This window comes from Haliotis rubra, unplaced genomic scaffold, assembly GCF_003918875.1.
Source record: "Haliotis rubra isolate DU_JTF1 unplaced genomic scaffold, ASM391887v1 Scf17, whole genome shotgun sequence".
Classification (NCBI taxonomy): Eukaryota; Metazoa; Mollusca; class Gastropoda; order Lepetellida; family Haliotidae; genus Haliotis; species Haliotis rubra.
In genome coordinates this window covers 3,933,661-3,946,710 of record NW_025765669.1, presented here as the reverse complement: position 1 = coordinate 3,946,710, position 13,050 = coordinate 3,933,661, and the positions used below count along the sequence as shown (strand labels likewise).

The following is a 13,050-nucleotide window of genomic DNA, read 5'->3' as shown; positions in this document are numbered from 1 at the left end:
GCCTGATGTGTGTCCTGATGGATAAACAAGCATCCAGCTGCCAACTGTTCATTGTCTGTGTGCCTTTACCTAGTGTGGGGCTGCTTGCCTCTTCTGTTGACAGCTCTGGTTTGTCTGTCCCAAACTATGATACAAAACATCTTTCAATCAGTTCTTGATTTCAAGAATACAACTCAAATGATTCGTCATGGTGGGTAGTCTTGCAGTTTAAATCATTCGCTCATCATGCCAAAAACCTGGGTTTGATTCCCCACATGGGTATGATGTATGAAGCCAACTTTGGGTGTCTCCTGTCATAGTATTGCTGAAATATTGCTTAAAGAGGTGTAAAACCTTATTCATTCACTCAAATTATTCTGGTGATCTGGCTCGGTGATCAGATCCCGTGATTTCCATGACATGACATGTTGGTCTTTGGTCATGTTTAGGGTCCCAGGTTTTGCCTGTTCAGACTTGTTAAGTTACATACAGCCATGGTATTGCTGGAATAAACTGCTGAAAAATATCAAGGACTGCTACATTCTTTCACATTACTGCACTTGGTCATCTATGACATTTGGCATGACAGATTAGCTTTGGGGATGTGAAAGAATTAGGAGACCCCTAACTATTTTGGAGTATTTCTGGAGAAATAAAATTCACTCACTCACTCATGTTCTCTGACTGTCAGAGTGGTAGTTCATTTAGTTCATTTAGTTCATTTATCATAGTTCCTCATTTACTTTCCGTTCCTGAGCTTTTGCTTTTTTGATGATTTTGTTGTATTCTCCCCATTAATCACCTATGCTTGTTTTCATGCTACCCAGTACATGAACATAAGCACCACTGTCATATTTCATGAATGAATCCTACTGCTAGTTAAGAAAGCATCGTTGCATATGCATGTCATGTGTCATTCAGCCCAACCTGATTTGTTACTTGGATCAAAGATGTTTGCCAAAGATGGAAAAGATAGATTTGTTTACCTCTATCTTATTTCATCCAAGCTTTGCACTGTTAGTAAAATTTTGAAAGAACCAACAGAGTTGGACTCAAAGTTCTTAAAGGCAAATGCATCTGGTAGTGATACACAAAAATAAAGCTGTGCTGAAATTAAGCATGAAAGTCAAGGGGTCCTCACTGTAAACCAAATGGTAACAGTTCAAGATGTTTGGGTCCCTAGAGTCAAATAACAGGAGTAAACCTGAAAAGGAACCCAAGTCAACCATTTTGAATATCAAAACCCTTTTGGAGATTCCAGTTGGAATAGGTCACCAGCAAGATTTGTCAGTCTTAATAACTTGGTTGATTGTATGTCAGCATTCCCCAACAGTGTGGATCGTTGCTCGTGATATCAATCACTAGTTTGCTCCAGACTTGATTATTTAGAGACCAGATAGTTGGAATACTGTTAGTGAAGTGTTAAACAATATACCAAACAGGACTAAACACTTTGGAGGGATTGTTGAAGATGTCTGAAATGAAAGGCTATGCAATTATTTTCATGCAATCTATGACAAAACAATCCTTTAATGCAAGATTTATGGAGGAAATTCTTTGATCCAAGTAGTAAAAAGGGGAAAGCCTTCTTTGCATCATGTATTTTTGTTTCAGTTTTAATTCAGTTTCATTTTATGTTTTGTCATCCTCTATGCTGGTTTTATTTCAATGTTGTATTCATTTCCGTTGGCATCTTGTTCTTGTATTGCTCTTTAGGACGATAGAATCATGTTCAGAGAGCCCTGGAAAATGGGGATTATTGAAAGTGCTACCACTTCTATCAGTCTGATTACAGTGGTACACCTGAGAGCAATACTTCTATCTCTTTGTTTGATAGACTGCCTTTAGCATTGTTGCACAATATATACAGAAGGTGGATGAACTGTTTCACACAGTCTCATGTCTCAGAGGCAATGATGTCCCAAAATTGTTAATTCTCAAATAGCTTAACTATATGACATTTTTTAATGCAAGATAAGTGACTTCATTTAATTTCAAAATTGTCAAATAAATTGTTAAAACTGAATCGCAAACGTTCTTGGTCAAATTGGGATTTAATATGACTTACCCATTTCTTTCTAATGGATGTTAAAAGTTATTTCAGAACCAGATTGAAGACATTTTTTGTAAAAATATTTTTTGGCAGTAATTTTAATAATACTAGATTATTGATCTACAGTTCTTGAATATGCAGGCGGTATGTAGATGTATGTTTGTGCAGTCGGTGCTTAAGGTGAACTGAGCTTCTCGCTAGGGCTACTTGGGCAAATTGCCAGGACTTTTGTTGCAATAGTACATGGAGCTTTGTGTCAACCAAGAGCAGGATGTGCCCCCCGAGGTTAGAGAGGAGGGGACAACATGGCAAATTATCGTTCTGTTAACTTACAATGTCTCCCATAAGTCTGTTGACTATTGGCTTAATAGTTCAATCAGTTGTTGACTTGTTTTGAACAAAATGTTAAATTACAAATTTAGAGGGATTCAGAAATCATTTTAGAACTGATCAAAATGGTTGAAAAATCAGCTTAATTTATGTACCTCATTACTAAATTTTAGATCTGCTTAAACACGAATGTGTCATTTGAAATGCTGAAATTCCAAACAGCAAGATTAAGAAGTGCTAAGAAAGTCTTTTCTAATAATTATAATTTAAACAAGAAACCTTCAAAACTGGAATCTTTCAGAAGAACTCGAGTTTCAAATTGTCAAGTTTGGGTCAGTATTAAGAGTACCTTCCCATAATCTGATAAGTGAACAGTATTTGTGACCCTATGTTTTGGAAAGGGTTGTCCCCTACCTCCCAGCCATGGCTTAGCTTTGCAAAATGCATGTGAGTGGACCTTTGTTTTGACAGGGAGCTACTGATCTTCGCCAACATGTCCACCATTCCACGGCCAATTTTTTGGCTCGGAAAAACAAACAATCCCTGAAGCCCACTTTCATGAGTGTAAGTCTGTGGAAGCGCGTCTGGTCTGAGACGTGTGCATGCCTTCCATCATTACTGCGTGTATCTACTAACATCATATCCACTCTCTTGTATGCTCTGTAGTGTATTGTCTCGTCTGTGTCTCTGTCAGTGTTTCTTTCAGTATAACAGACTGTACTTACTGAAGTCCGTAGTCTAGACAAGTCTTGAAACACTAGCATCTGGGCTCATGTCCACAAAGCGATCATAGCACTACGACTTTTGTAACTACTATAGCACAACATAGACTTACCTTGGCCGTAGCTGCAAACGCTTTGAGAATAAGGGCACTGGTGTATATGAAGATGGGTTCCATCGTGTGATGATATGGTCGTTATACCACAGGTTCAACCAGGAAGGTGGATCTATCTATCTAGATTTGAAATAAGCCTAAAAAAGTCAGTGATTTCATCTGGTATTTAACCTGTAAAGAAATACAATAACAGCTGTCGTAATATAGACAGTGCCTTCACTGTGCTCGGAACTCACTGAAGGCCACATGAACATGCATGCATTCAGACCCTTTTCTGTTGGTACACAGATGTATACTGATATAGGGATTTTTCTCCACCCTCAATTAGGGGTTAGGTTGTTAGATTTCTTCAGGTAACAAGTGGATTGAACCATTTTAGATTGAGATTCATAATCACAAAAGTTTGAATACTTCCAAGCTACAGATGAATTAGAGATTATACCCTTTTCTAAGTGTTTCCTGTAATACCCAGTTGGTCTTTCAAAGGCACGAGTCACAATCTGATACAACCATGATAGGTAGTATTCTCCCTGCAACTGATGATGTATATTTTGTACTGTATACATGGTCCAAGTTAGAGGGTATTTTTTATTGACATCTGCCTTACTACATCAAGGATCAGACTCCTATTGAGTTGTGTGATTTGGTTGACGCCACGTTTTGCCATGTCCTGACTGGCTGGACAGTTATCATAAAACACTGGTTTGTCTGTCCAGATTGGATAATTTGAAGGCTGTTATCATACAGTTGGAATATTGCTGAATGTGCCCTTAAAGAACATTAAGCAAATATTGGGACCAAGAGAGATGTAGGGTAGAGTGCTAAGGCCCTTGCGATGGTAAATTAAGAAAATCAACTTGTATAAGCAAGAATTCATTAACTGTAATACTAAACTCGTGCCAAGTTAACTAATGTTCATATACTCTGCTGTATATATTTATGTTACAGATAATAATCTCATTGGTATATAATTACCAATACTACTGGTAGATTAATAATGAAAGTTTTGCTTAGCTTTTTAGGCGATATATACATGTAGGTAGTGTTTTAGCAACATTTTATCCTAATTAGAGACTATTTGATCAAAGCAATACCATGACATCTTGTAATATGGAGTTAATATGCATTAGAATGAGAAATAATATTTTTATTGCACAGTTTGAAGAAAGAAATAGGTTATTCCTACATTTTTTGCTCAGTTGGATGGCATACATTTGTCATACTGAGATTAAATTTGTGATGGGGTTTACAGATTCCTGAAGGTGGATTCAATTCAATCACAAAAAATTTACTTTTTCAAAATACTTGATAGCTGAAGTTTGTTTTATCTTGTTGACAGATTCATCATGTACACCTCCATGAGGATTTAATAAAAATAAATTGTAGAAGTATTACTTTGGAAAGTTCTTTGGATCTGATTGTTATGGTTTTAGTTTAAAAAAGGGAAATTAAACTCTCAGTTCAAATTTTGGGAGGAAGGTTGATGGTCTTTCCTTTGAAGAGAAATTATATACACGTTTAGGTTAAACTTGTGTTAAATATATTTAATGTTCTTGTTAAGTCATATAGTGGCTACTATAGTATTACTGACCCCTCAATGTATACCGGGCTTGTCATTATAGGTACTTGTATCAATATAATCTCTGAGCCTGTATATGCGGTCAGTTAATTCAGCTCTCTCCTTTGTGTGTACTTGTCATAATGGTCTAGCATTAGCCCCTTGTATGTCTTGTCAACTAATACAGATTAAGACTTACTAAAATTTGACTGATCTTCAAATTAAAACTTACAGCTCTTATTAATAAGCCCTTGAAGAAATATGTAATGGAAATCCCTTATGTGAGGAAATATTTGTCCAAAAGACAAATCTTCTGTAAGTGGAAATATGATGTTCCGTAAAATTCATATGCTGTTGGTTTATGATTAACCTTTGATCAGATGGTGTCGCATTGATGTTAATAACTTTTACAGTGGATAGACGTTGCTTTATGGACTGTGTCCAGTTAATTCTGAAACTAATTAACATTTATTTTTATTATGCGATTCTCTGACTCCTTTTGTAGGAAAAAATGGATTCTTACATGATGGAATTACAAATTCACGACAATAGTCCTTTCACCCCTCTCCTGACTAGAATGACACGTGTCAGATCCAGCCTCATACTAGTAAGTGCCTACAGCTGATTGGACGGAACTTTTCTCCCTCACATCGCCATAGCAACTAGCCATTAACTTTTACACAGCATGGAAGGATTAACCAATCACCTTTTTGCGGCTTGAATTTGGCTGATTGCTCACACATTGACTTTTGCACTAGTAGTGTGAATTATGATTTAGGGCGTGGACTAGCTACATAGGTTTCAAACCTAGAGTTGTGCTGTGATTTCACATTTCATATCTTGAATAATTTCCTTCTCATCATCAATTCATTGTAAAACAGATTCTGCCATTTCAGGTTGTCATTGCCACTTTTGTTTTTGATTTCCTAAAATAAATATTTCTTGTGTTGATTTTTGTAATTCACTTCTTTTGATGTTATGATTTGAATGCATGGGCTACTGTGTGCATGGCTTTTATATAAACGGTGGCTTTTTTGTCTGCCTTTGATTGGATAGCACTTACAGGATGATGGGTAATATAACAGGTGGCCAATCAGGAAACAGCATGAAGCTCATGGATGCTGTAAACTGGGAGTTAATAAAATCTAAATTATAATGCAATTAAGTTTTTTTTTTGCTTCATCAATTTTTAGTAATGATTGATAATTCCCAGTTTGCAATGATTACGGTAGGTGATTACTTAGAGCATGGGATTGGCTATAGCATATAGATGAAGGACTAACGATGTCTGCCATATATACCTTCTTACAGGATAAGCCTGAAGGGAAAGACTTGCCTACTCCAACAAGCACTCCAACGCAGTCTAGAAAAAACAGACGGAGGTCGAATCTCTTCAATGTAAGCCGACATGTGTAGCGGTGACAACTTTCCGTGTGTTTGAATGGTGTTCATATCTTTAGTAGCTGTAGATCCACCACAGGGGCCAGTTGATATCGCATTTATACCATATATGAATGTATATCTAGGCAATGTGAGATTTGTGTTACTTTGGGAATAGTCGTTTTAAAGCAACACTTGGTTTAAGATGTTCATAATTAGAAGTAGAAGAAAAAAGGTTTACAATGTTTTAAGTCATTAAGTAGCTGAGGTTTGTATTGTATTGTGAAGACTTTGAAAGTTGTGTTGATAAAGATGGGAGGGTTGGATAAATGTGTTGACTTGCCAGTGAGAGTAAGTGAGTGTGGTTTTATGCTGCTTTTAGCAATATTGCAGCAATATGGCAGGGGAGTTCAGAAATTGGCTTTACACATTGTACCCACATGGGGAATCGAACCAGTATCTTCAGCGTCACAAACGCTTTAACCACTTGGCCTACCCCAACCTAATAGTCAGAGGGGTGGATAAAGTCATGTGTTAACTTAAAGGAATGAGTGTAAATGTTCATTTGGGAGTGAAAGAGGTGTTGGAATGTGTTACTGATTTGGGAATGAAAGGGTGAGAGAAACATTTGTTCTAAACTTGTGATGGGTATTTGTATTGATTTCGATGGTAAGTTTTTTGGGTATGTGAAGGAGGAAAATAGTCTTGTTTGTATAAGGGGACAGTTAATGTAGGGGTGGATCTACACAAAATATGTTCCGTAGAGTAGCCGGATCTACACAAATGTGTTCAGTAGAGTAGCCGGATCTACACAAATGTGTTCAGTAGAGTAGCAGTGTTATTCTAGAAGGTAAAAGGGAGTCTCAGTGTTGTCGTAGACCTAGATGTTGATGTCACCGCCGCACCACACACCCTTGTTGTCTATTTAGGAGTCTCATGCACCAAGCTGGCATGGTGTTCCCAGGTAGACACACCACCAGTCTACTCTACCCTTGTCCGGGAATGACATGTTTGTACTCACCTGTTTGCTCAAGTTCTGTCAGAAATAACATTAGAAAGGAAGTTTAAAATTCTGATTGAATTCTAAAATGTTTGGTGAAATCTATGTAAATGTGTTGGACAATATTCACTTGTGGAAAGACAATCTCATTATAGTCAGATCTATGTAAATGTGTTGGACAATATTCACTTGTGGAAAGACAATCTCATTATAGTCAGATCTATGTAAATGTGTTGGACAATATTCACTTGTGGAAAGACAATCTCATTATAGTCGTATCTATGTAAACTGAGGACATCCCATTGCAGGTCATATCACAGCAATTTTTACAAACTTCGACTGACCAATCAATAACCAATTGGAAATTGATGTTAGCCAATGAGAAAGCAGTTTTTGTGATCTTTGTGGCACTGGTTTCGTTCCATACAGACTGTGCTTTGGAATATGGTCTTGATCTTGATTCACAATTTGAAAACTGAGACTGTCTAACCATTCATGAGGTATGGAAAGTCTTGTACCCTTTTAAATGTTTCCCCCATCGGAATGAGTGAAAACCAGTGCTTCATTCAGAATGCCTCACGTTAACCTCTTCGTGGTATTTTTTTAAAATGCATTCAGATTCATCAAAGCAGATGTTTGGAATGTCATTCTGGGAGACCCTTAATGGTATGTCTTCAGATCTGATTTTTTGAGATTGGCAGACAGATGTTTGGAATGTCATTCTGGGAGACCCTTAATGGTATGTCTTCAGATCTGATTTTATGAGATTGGCAGAAACAGAAAGGCTCATCAAGTGTTAAGTTTACATGGACCACCAAAACTATTTCTTGTCCTACAGGGGCCCTTTCCATCATGAAAGTTAAATGTTAAATTCTGCAGTTTATGGTCATCCTGAACTTAGATTGTTTTGTGGAACACAGTTCGTTTTGCGGAATAGTGCCAGGATTGTGCATCGGCTGTTATAAAAATCAATTGAAATGATTAGATTTATATATTCCCCAAAGAAGGAGGCTACTGGCATCAAAATCGCTCATGGTCTGGATAAAACATTCAATAAAATCTGTCATAGATCTTAATACTTTTGTGCAAATAGACCATTGTCCTTCTTAGGATTACTTTTGATATTCAGTAGAGAAATCAGAACTTGTCATGGAAATGATATTCACAATAGTATCAATTAAGCTATGATAATGTACATATTTAGGTTGTGTTGCCCTTCCTTGGTGAATGATAAGTGTGAATTGCAGAGTTGATAATTCGAGTAAATGAAAGGCATTTTATTCATGGCAGGAAAATATGGTGAAATCCTGACGCTGGGTGCAAATTGGTTTAAACCTTAGTCAAAATGTTGGCCAGTGATATCGTGGTTTGGCACTTGGTGTCTGGATTTGGCGATATTTTCCTTCCACTGTTAGATGCTGGGGATTCAAGGTTAAATTTGTCCTTAAACTAGGTTGTAGAGGTTGTAACGGAGCAGGTGGTTACATACCTGGCTGGTGGCATGCCAGCATACCTAAACAACATGAATAGTTGCTCAGAGTATCAGTCTCTATATTCTGGTTCAGACTTCCATCAAATACAGGCCCTGTCTGCAGCTGGAATATTGCACAGTGTCATTAAATAACAAACATACAAAAAGCACTAAATGTTGACATTACAGTTAGTAATGGAATAACCATAGAAATTAGACTACTGCTGTACTGTAAACAAATAACTTGACTTATTAACATTGGCATGAAACTGATTTTTGTGACAAAAGAATGCTGCAATCTTAACAGTGTTAGCTTCAAACTTCCTTGCAACTGAGCAGTGTTTGTTAAGTTGAATGAATATGCTTTGAGTTGCTTACAATGTAAGCTGATTTTGATACAAGACTGGCTATTATTTCAGTTAGTGCATGAATGCATTTGTATAGTAAGATTAATTTATAACAATTACTAAGGATGTAGCAGGGTTTACCTTTGAAGCAAACATATTTTGTTGTTATGGAGTTAACATGCATGAAAACTGGTGTGGTATACTATTATTAAATGTATATAGAACTGTAGATTAGGGCTGACAATATATGTGTTGATGGTTATGGCCTAATTTGTCATCTCAGAATGAAAATCTTATCATGGAGTAGGAAATATGTTTTGAGATTTGTAAGTCTTTGTTCTCCTCTCTTCTTGTCTGTGTGTGTGGCGTGTACATTCCTGTTCATACTTTTTGTTCAATAGAAAGTATCAGTAATTATTATGTCGCTTGATAACTTGGTTCAAAATTAAATATCTTCATGTTCTCAACACCATATTTGAAAACAGTAACGAAGGAGTAATTTCTACACTAGATGCATTATTCAATTCGGGCACTTCAAAATGTTGATTTGTTAAATTGTGAAAAGGATAGAATTCTTGGACACCTAGAATAGGTGCAGTATAAGAATTGTGTGGGGAGAAAGAGAGGTGTAGAGATGAACTTGTTGTGTTGCAGGCCAAAAAGGAGGATGAGAAGAAGTGTGAGGGGGAGAAGCTTGGCAGTGGACGGGCAATACCGCTAAAACAGGTCAGTGTGTTGGGTCGACCTTGAATTTTCGCTCATTCAGCGTGATCCTCTGGTTGGTCATGGGTTGTGGTTTGAGTCTGACGATGAGTTTTGATCTGTCTGCATCATACTGAGGGTGATGGTTTCACCGAACTTTAGCCTTGCCACCCATGCGAATTTCTGCAAGATTGCTGATTAAGCAATATTTGGTGGCTGGTATGGATTTTAGGTCAGAATTAGTCCCCAGCAACCTCTGCTGGTTGTAAGAGTTACCTCTGCTGGTTGTAAGAGCAACCTCTGCTGGTTGTATGTGCAACCTCTGCTGGTTGTAAGAGCAACCTCTGCTAGTTGTAAGAGCAACCTCTGCTGGTTGTAAGAGCAACCTCTGCTGGTTGTATGTGCAACCTCTGCTGGTTGTAAGAGCAACCTCTACTAGTTGTAAGAGCAACCTCTGCTGGTTGTATGAGCAACCTCTGCTGGTTGTATGTGCAACCTCTGCTGGTTGTAAGAGCAACCTCTGCTGGTTGTATGTGCAACGTCTGCTGGTTGTAAGACAGGACTGCATTGATTAGGCAACTGATCTGGGTGATCAGTGAGTGCTAGTGGAACAGAGGGTGAGTGATGACCCAGTTATCAGAGTTGCATCCCTTAGGCTAGTCAAAAACCTATAAAATTCATGAATTTTGATCCCATATTTGCCCTTTCGATGTTTGTCAGCACCTTACCCATAGTCAGTGGTTTCACTGATGGTGTCAGCATGGCAGACATGCATTATTTAAGTCTTGCCTCTCATATCATTTGACTTACTGTGATATGACTGAAATTATGTTCAAAGCAAATCACTGAGATTATTTCATCATATAGTTAACACTATGTTTTAAGACGATTTGCTCCATGATATTTCAGGGTTATTTGTACAAGAAGAGTCATGGCTTGAACAAGGAGTGGAAGAAGAAATATGTGTGTCTGCAAGACCAGGGCAAGCTCACGTACCATCCTAGTTTACATGTAAGTACAACCTCATCAGCTGTGTTGGAATCAGCGTTGGAATGGCACATACAAGTCACAGGGTTCTTGACATAACCCTTCTGTTAGATATTTGTGATTTAAGAGGATTCATGTGCTACTTCAGAGAACTTTGGACCCAGCTATGTATAGAACACTTGAGAGTGAATATGTGGGACAGATAGAAAAAAGATTGTTATTTTGTTGTGTATACCTTCTAAAATTGTGAGAATACATGGTTAGAAATTAATTTTTAATTCCACAAGTCTTCAGAAAACATCTTTTTCATAGTGGCCTTTTGTGTAATTGTAAAAGCATAATTGCCATCTGTCCAGGGTTTTTCATAATTGTTACAAATATGGTAACAAAATATATGATTTTATCCTTCAATAAATGCACAAAAGACGTAAAACAATCCTTAATTCTTATGAATAATATGCCAATCAGTGGGGAGACTGAAGATATTCTCCAGGTCAACAAACATAGTCCTAAATAAGTACCTGGTTGTTAGTCAAGTGCTGTATATCCCCCCTGTGTTGCCAGGACTACATGGACGATGTGCACGGGAAGGAGATTCCGCTAGTACACACGACGGTGAAGATACCAGGATTGCGGCCTCGCGGCTCTCGTACGACCACCACTACAACCACCGCCCATCACCCACCACCACCGCCAGTCAATGGAGATATCAGCAGTCTATCTGGTATAGAAAGCTCTTATGATGTTTTATGGGGAGGGGGGACAGTTATCAACTTACAGTGGAAACCCTTGATACCTTATTATCGATTAGTAATCATTTGATATTAAAAACTCGGACTTCATCCTTTCAGTTGAAATTCTTTTCTCCCAGAAAGTAGTCATTTGCAAGGGCAGATAACTCTAACAACATTCCAGCATGTCTTTCAGGATTGAGTTTGATTAGCAGTATGTAAGTAATTTCAAAATGAATCCTAAAATTTAGTTCTTTTGCAAACTGACCTGAAAAAAAATACCCCCTTCCAAATTTAGAAATGGTCAAATATGTTTTGGAAAGGGTTGTTTTATTATCATATTTACTGATAAAGATGAGTGCATCTTAAGTGTTATGCTTAAACCATGGTGCCAGCTATGAGGACCTAATGCAGATTCAGGATCAGCATCCTGGCTATTGTTACCTTTCATGATACTAATGTGATACAAAACCCAGACCAAATAAATATTTCATCAATCAACTAGTCCATACATTTTGGCAAACAGATCTAAGGTGATACAAGCTCATGAATGTGTTGTGTTTCAGTTTCAGAAGCTACGCAAGACGGTGGTGTTCCTACAATAGATAACTCTCTAGTTATACCAAACTCATCAATAACCCCACGTAAGTACCACAGTTTCAGAAACTCAGTTGAGATGCTAGTTAATGACTGTGAGACAAGAACAGTTTGTGTATACAACATTTTGTATACGTTATACAAAGGGGTGAAGTCTTAGATTCTTCGTGTCTGATTTTAAAGTTTTGCCTTCAGTATGGAGCTTTAGTAAAGACTTTAACAAGATATAATAAAAGAAAATTGAAAAAAAAATCAAAGAAGTGAAGCATTTTCCTATAATTGCAGTGTTTGGTTAATATTGAACAAAACAATTTGGTATTGAAGACAATGTGCACAGTTTCATTACTATATTCCTCAAGGGATCCATGATCCTTAACCTTTTTTTATTCAACATATGGGATCTTGATTTCAAGTCAAATTTACAAATCCGGAAAGTGTGAATCCCAAGCTAATGTTTTGTTTCTTTCCTTCCTTGTTTACTCCACCGTGTCTCTATCGCCTCTACGTAATTGGCGCACATACGTCGATGTTGCGGTAAGCCGCCCACCACACTCACCCCTCACCATAACTGCTTCTGCTATACTACTCCCTTTTCATCTTTGCTTTCCTTCATGCCTTGTTATGAGAGTTGCAGGTATTGGTCACTATGTACAGGTGTTCGCCACAGGAGAGTTATCATTCATTGTGAGGTGGTATATTTAGTCTAAGGTGTTATATTGGTGTATTACCACCAACAGCTCCTTCAGTCAGTTGTACATATTTGCAATGGTATTTTAGTTATCTCCATGGCAGTGTTTGATGGTAAGGTAAGGATGAAAGTCCTGGGATCCTTGTCATAAACTTGAAGTAGAAGTTCCATGTTTAATGGTTAGGGCTGGGATGAGTCCAGATTTACTACTGGGATACCTTACCCCTTAATTCTTGATCTTGGGTATGTGCTGTAGGTCTCAAAGAGTTTGATACAAAATGTTCTGTTTAGAATTGTTCTGCTTTAGCCCTGGAAAAATATTTAATACAATCTAATCTTTCATACATTGAAGTGTGATGCAGCTTTATATGTACTCAAAAGTGTAGGTAAGA

The 13,050-nt window shown here is 37.5% G+C and overlaps 1 protein-coding gene across 7 annotated transcripts in view; it reads left to right on the top strand.

The window, feature by feature from the left end:
• The window catches only part of LOC124272488 (arf-GAP with GTPase, ANK repeat and PH domain-containing protein 1-like), an 88,215-nt gene that overhangs the window by 56,646 nt on the left and 18,519 nt on the right, over nt 1–13,050 (top strand). For 2 of the 7 annotated variants that reach the window (XM_046707678.1, XM_046707677.1), the window contains exons 10-16: nt 2,834–2,926; nt 5,261–5,362; nt 6,067–6,153; nt 9,608–9,679; nt 10,565–10,666; nt 11,207–11,366; nt 11,940–12,017. In XM_046707678.1, coding sequence (XP_046563634.1) covers nt 2,834–2,926; nt 5,261–5,362; nt 6,067–6,153; nt 9,608–9,679; nt 10,565–10,666; nt 11,207–11,366; nt 11,940–12,017 — 694 coding nt within the window. The remainder of the gene's footprint in view (nt 1–2,833; nt 2,927–5,260; nt 5,363–6,066; nt 6,154–9,607; nt 9,680–10,564; nt 10,667–11,206; nt 11,367–11,939; nt 12,018–13,050) is intronic. The other 5 variants (XM_046707684.1, XM_046707682.1, XM_046707680.1 and 2 more) reach the window with 4 other exon arrangements.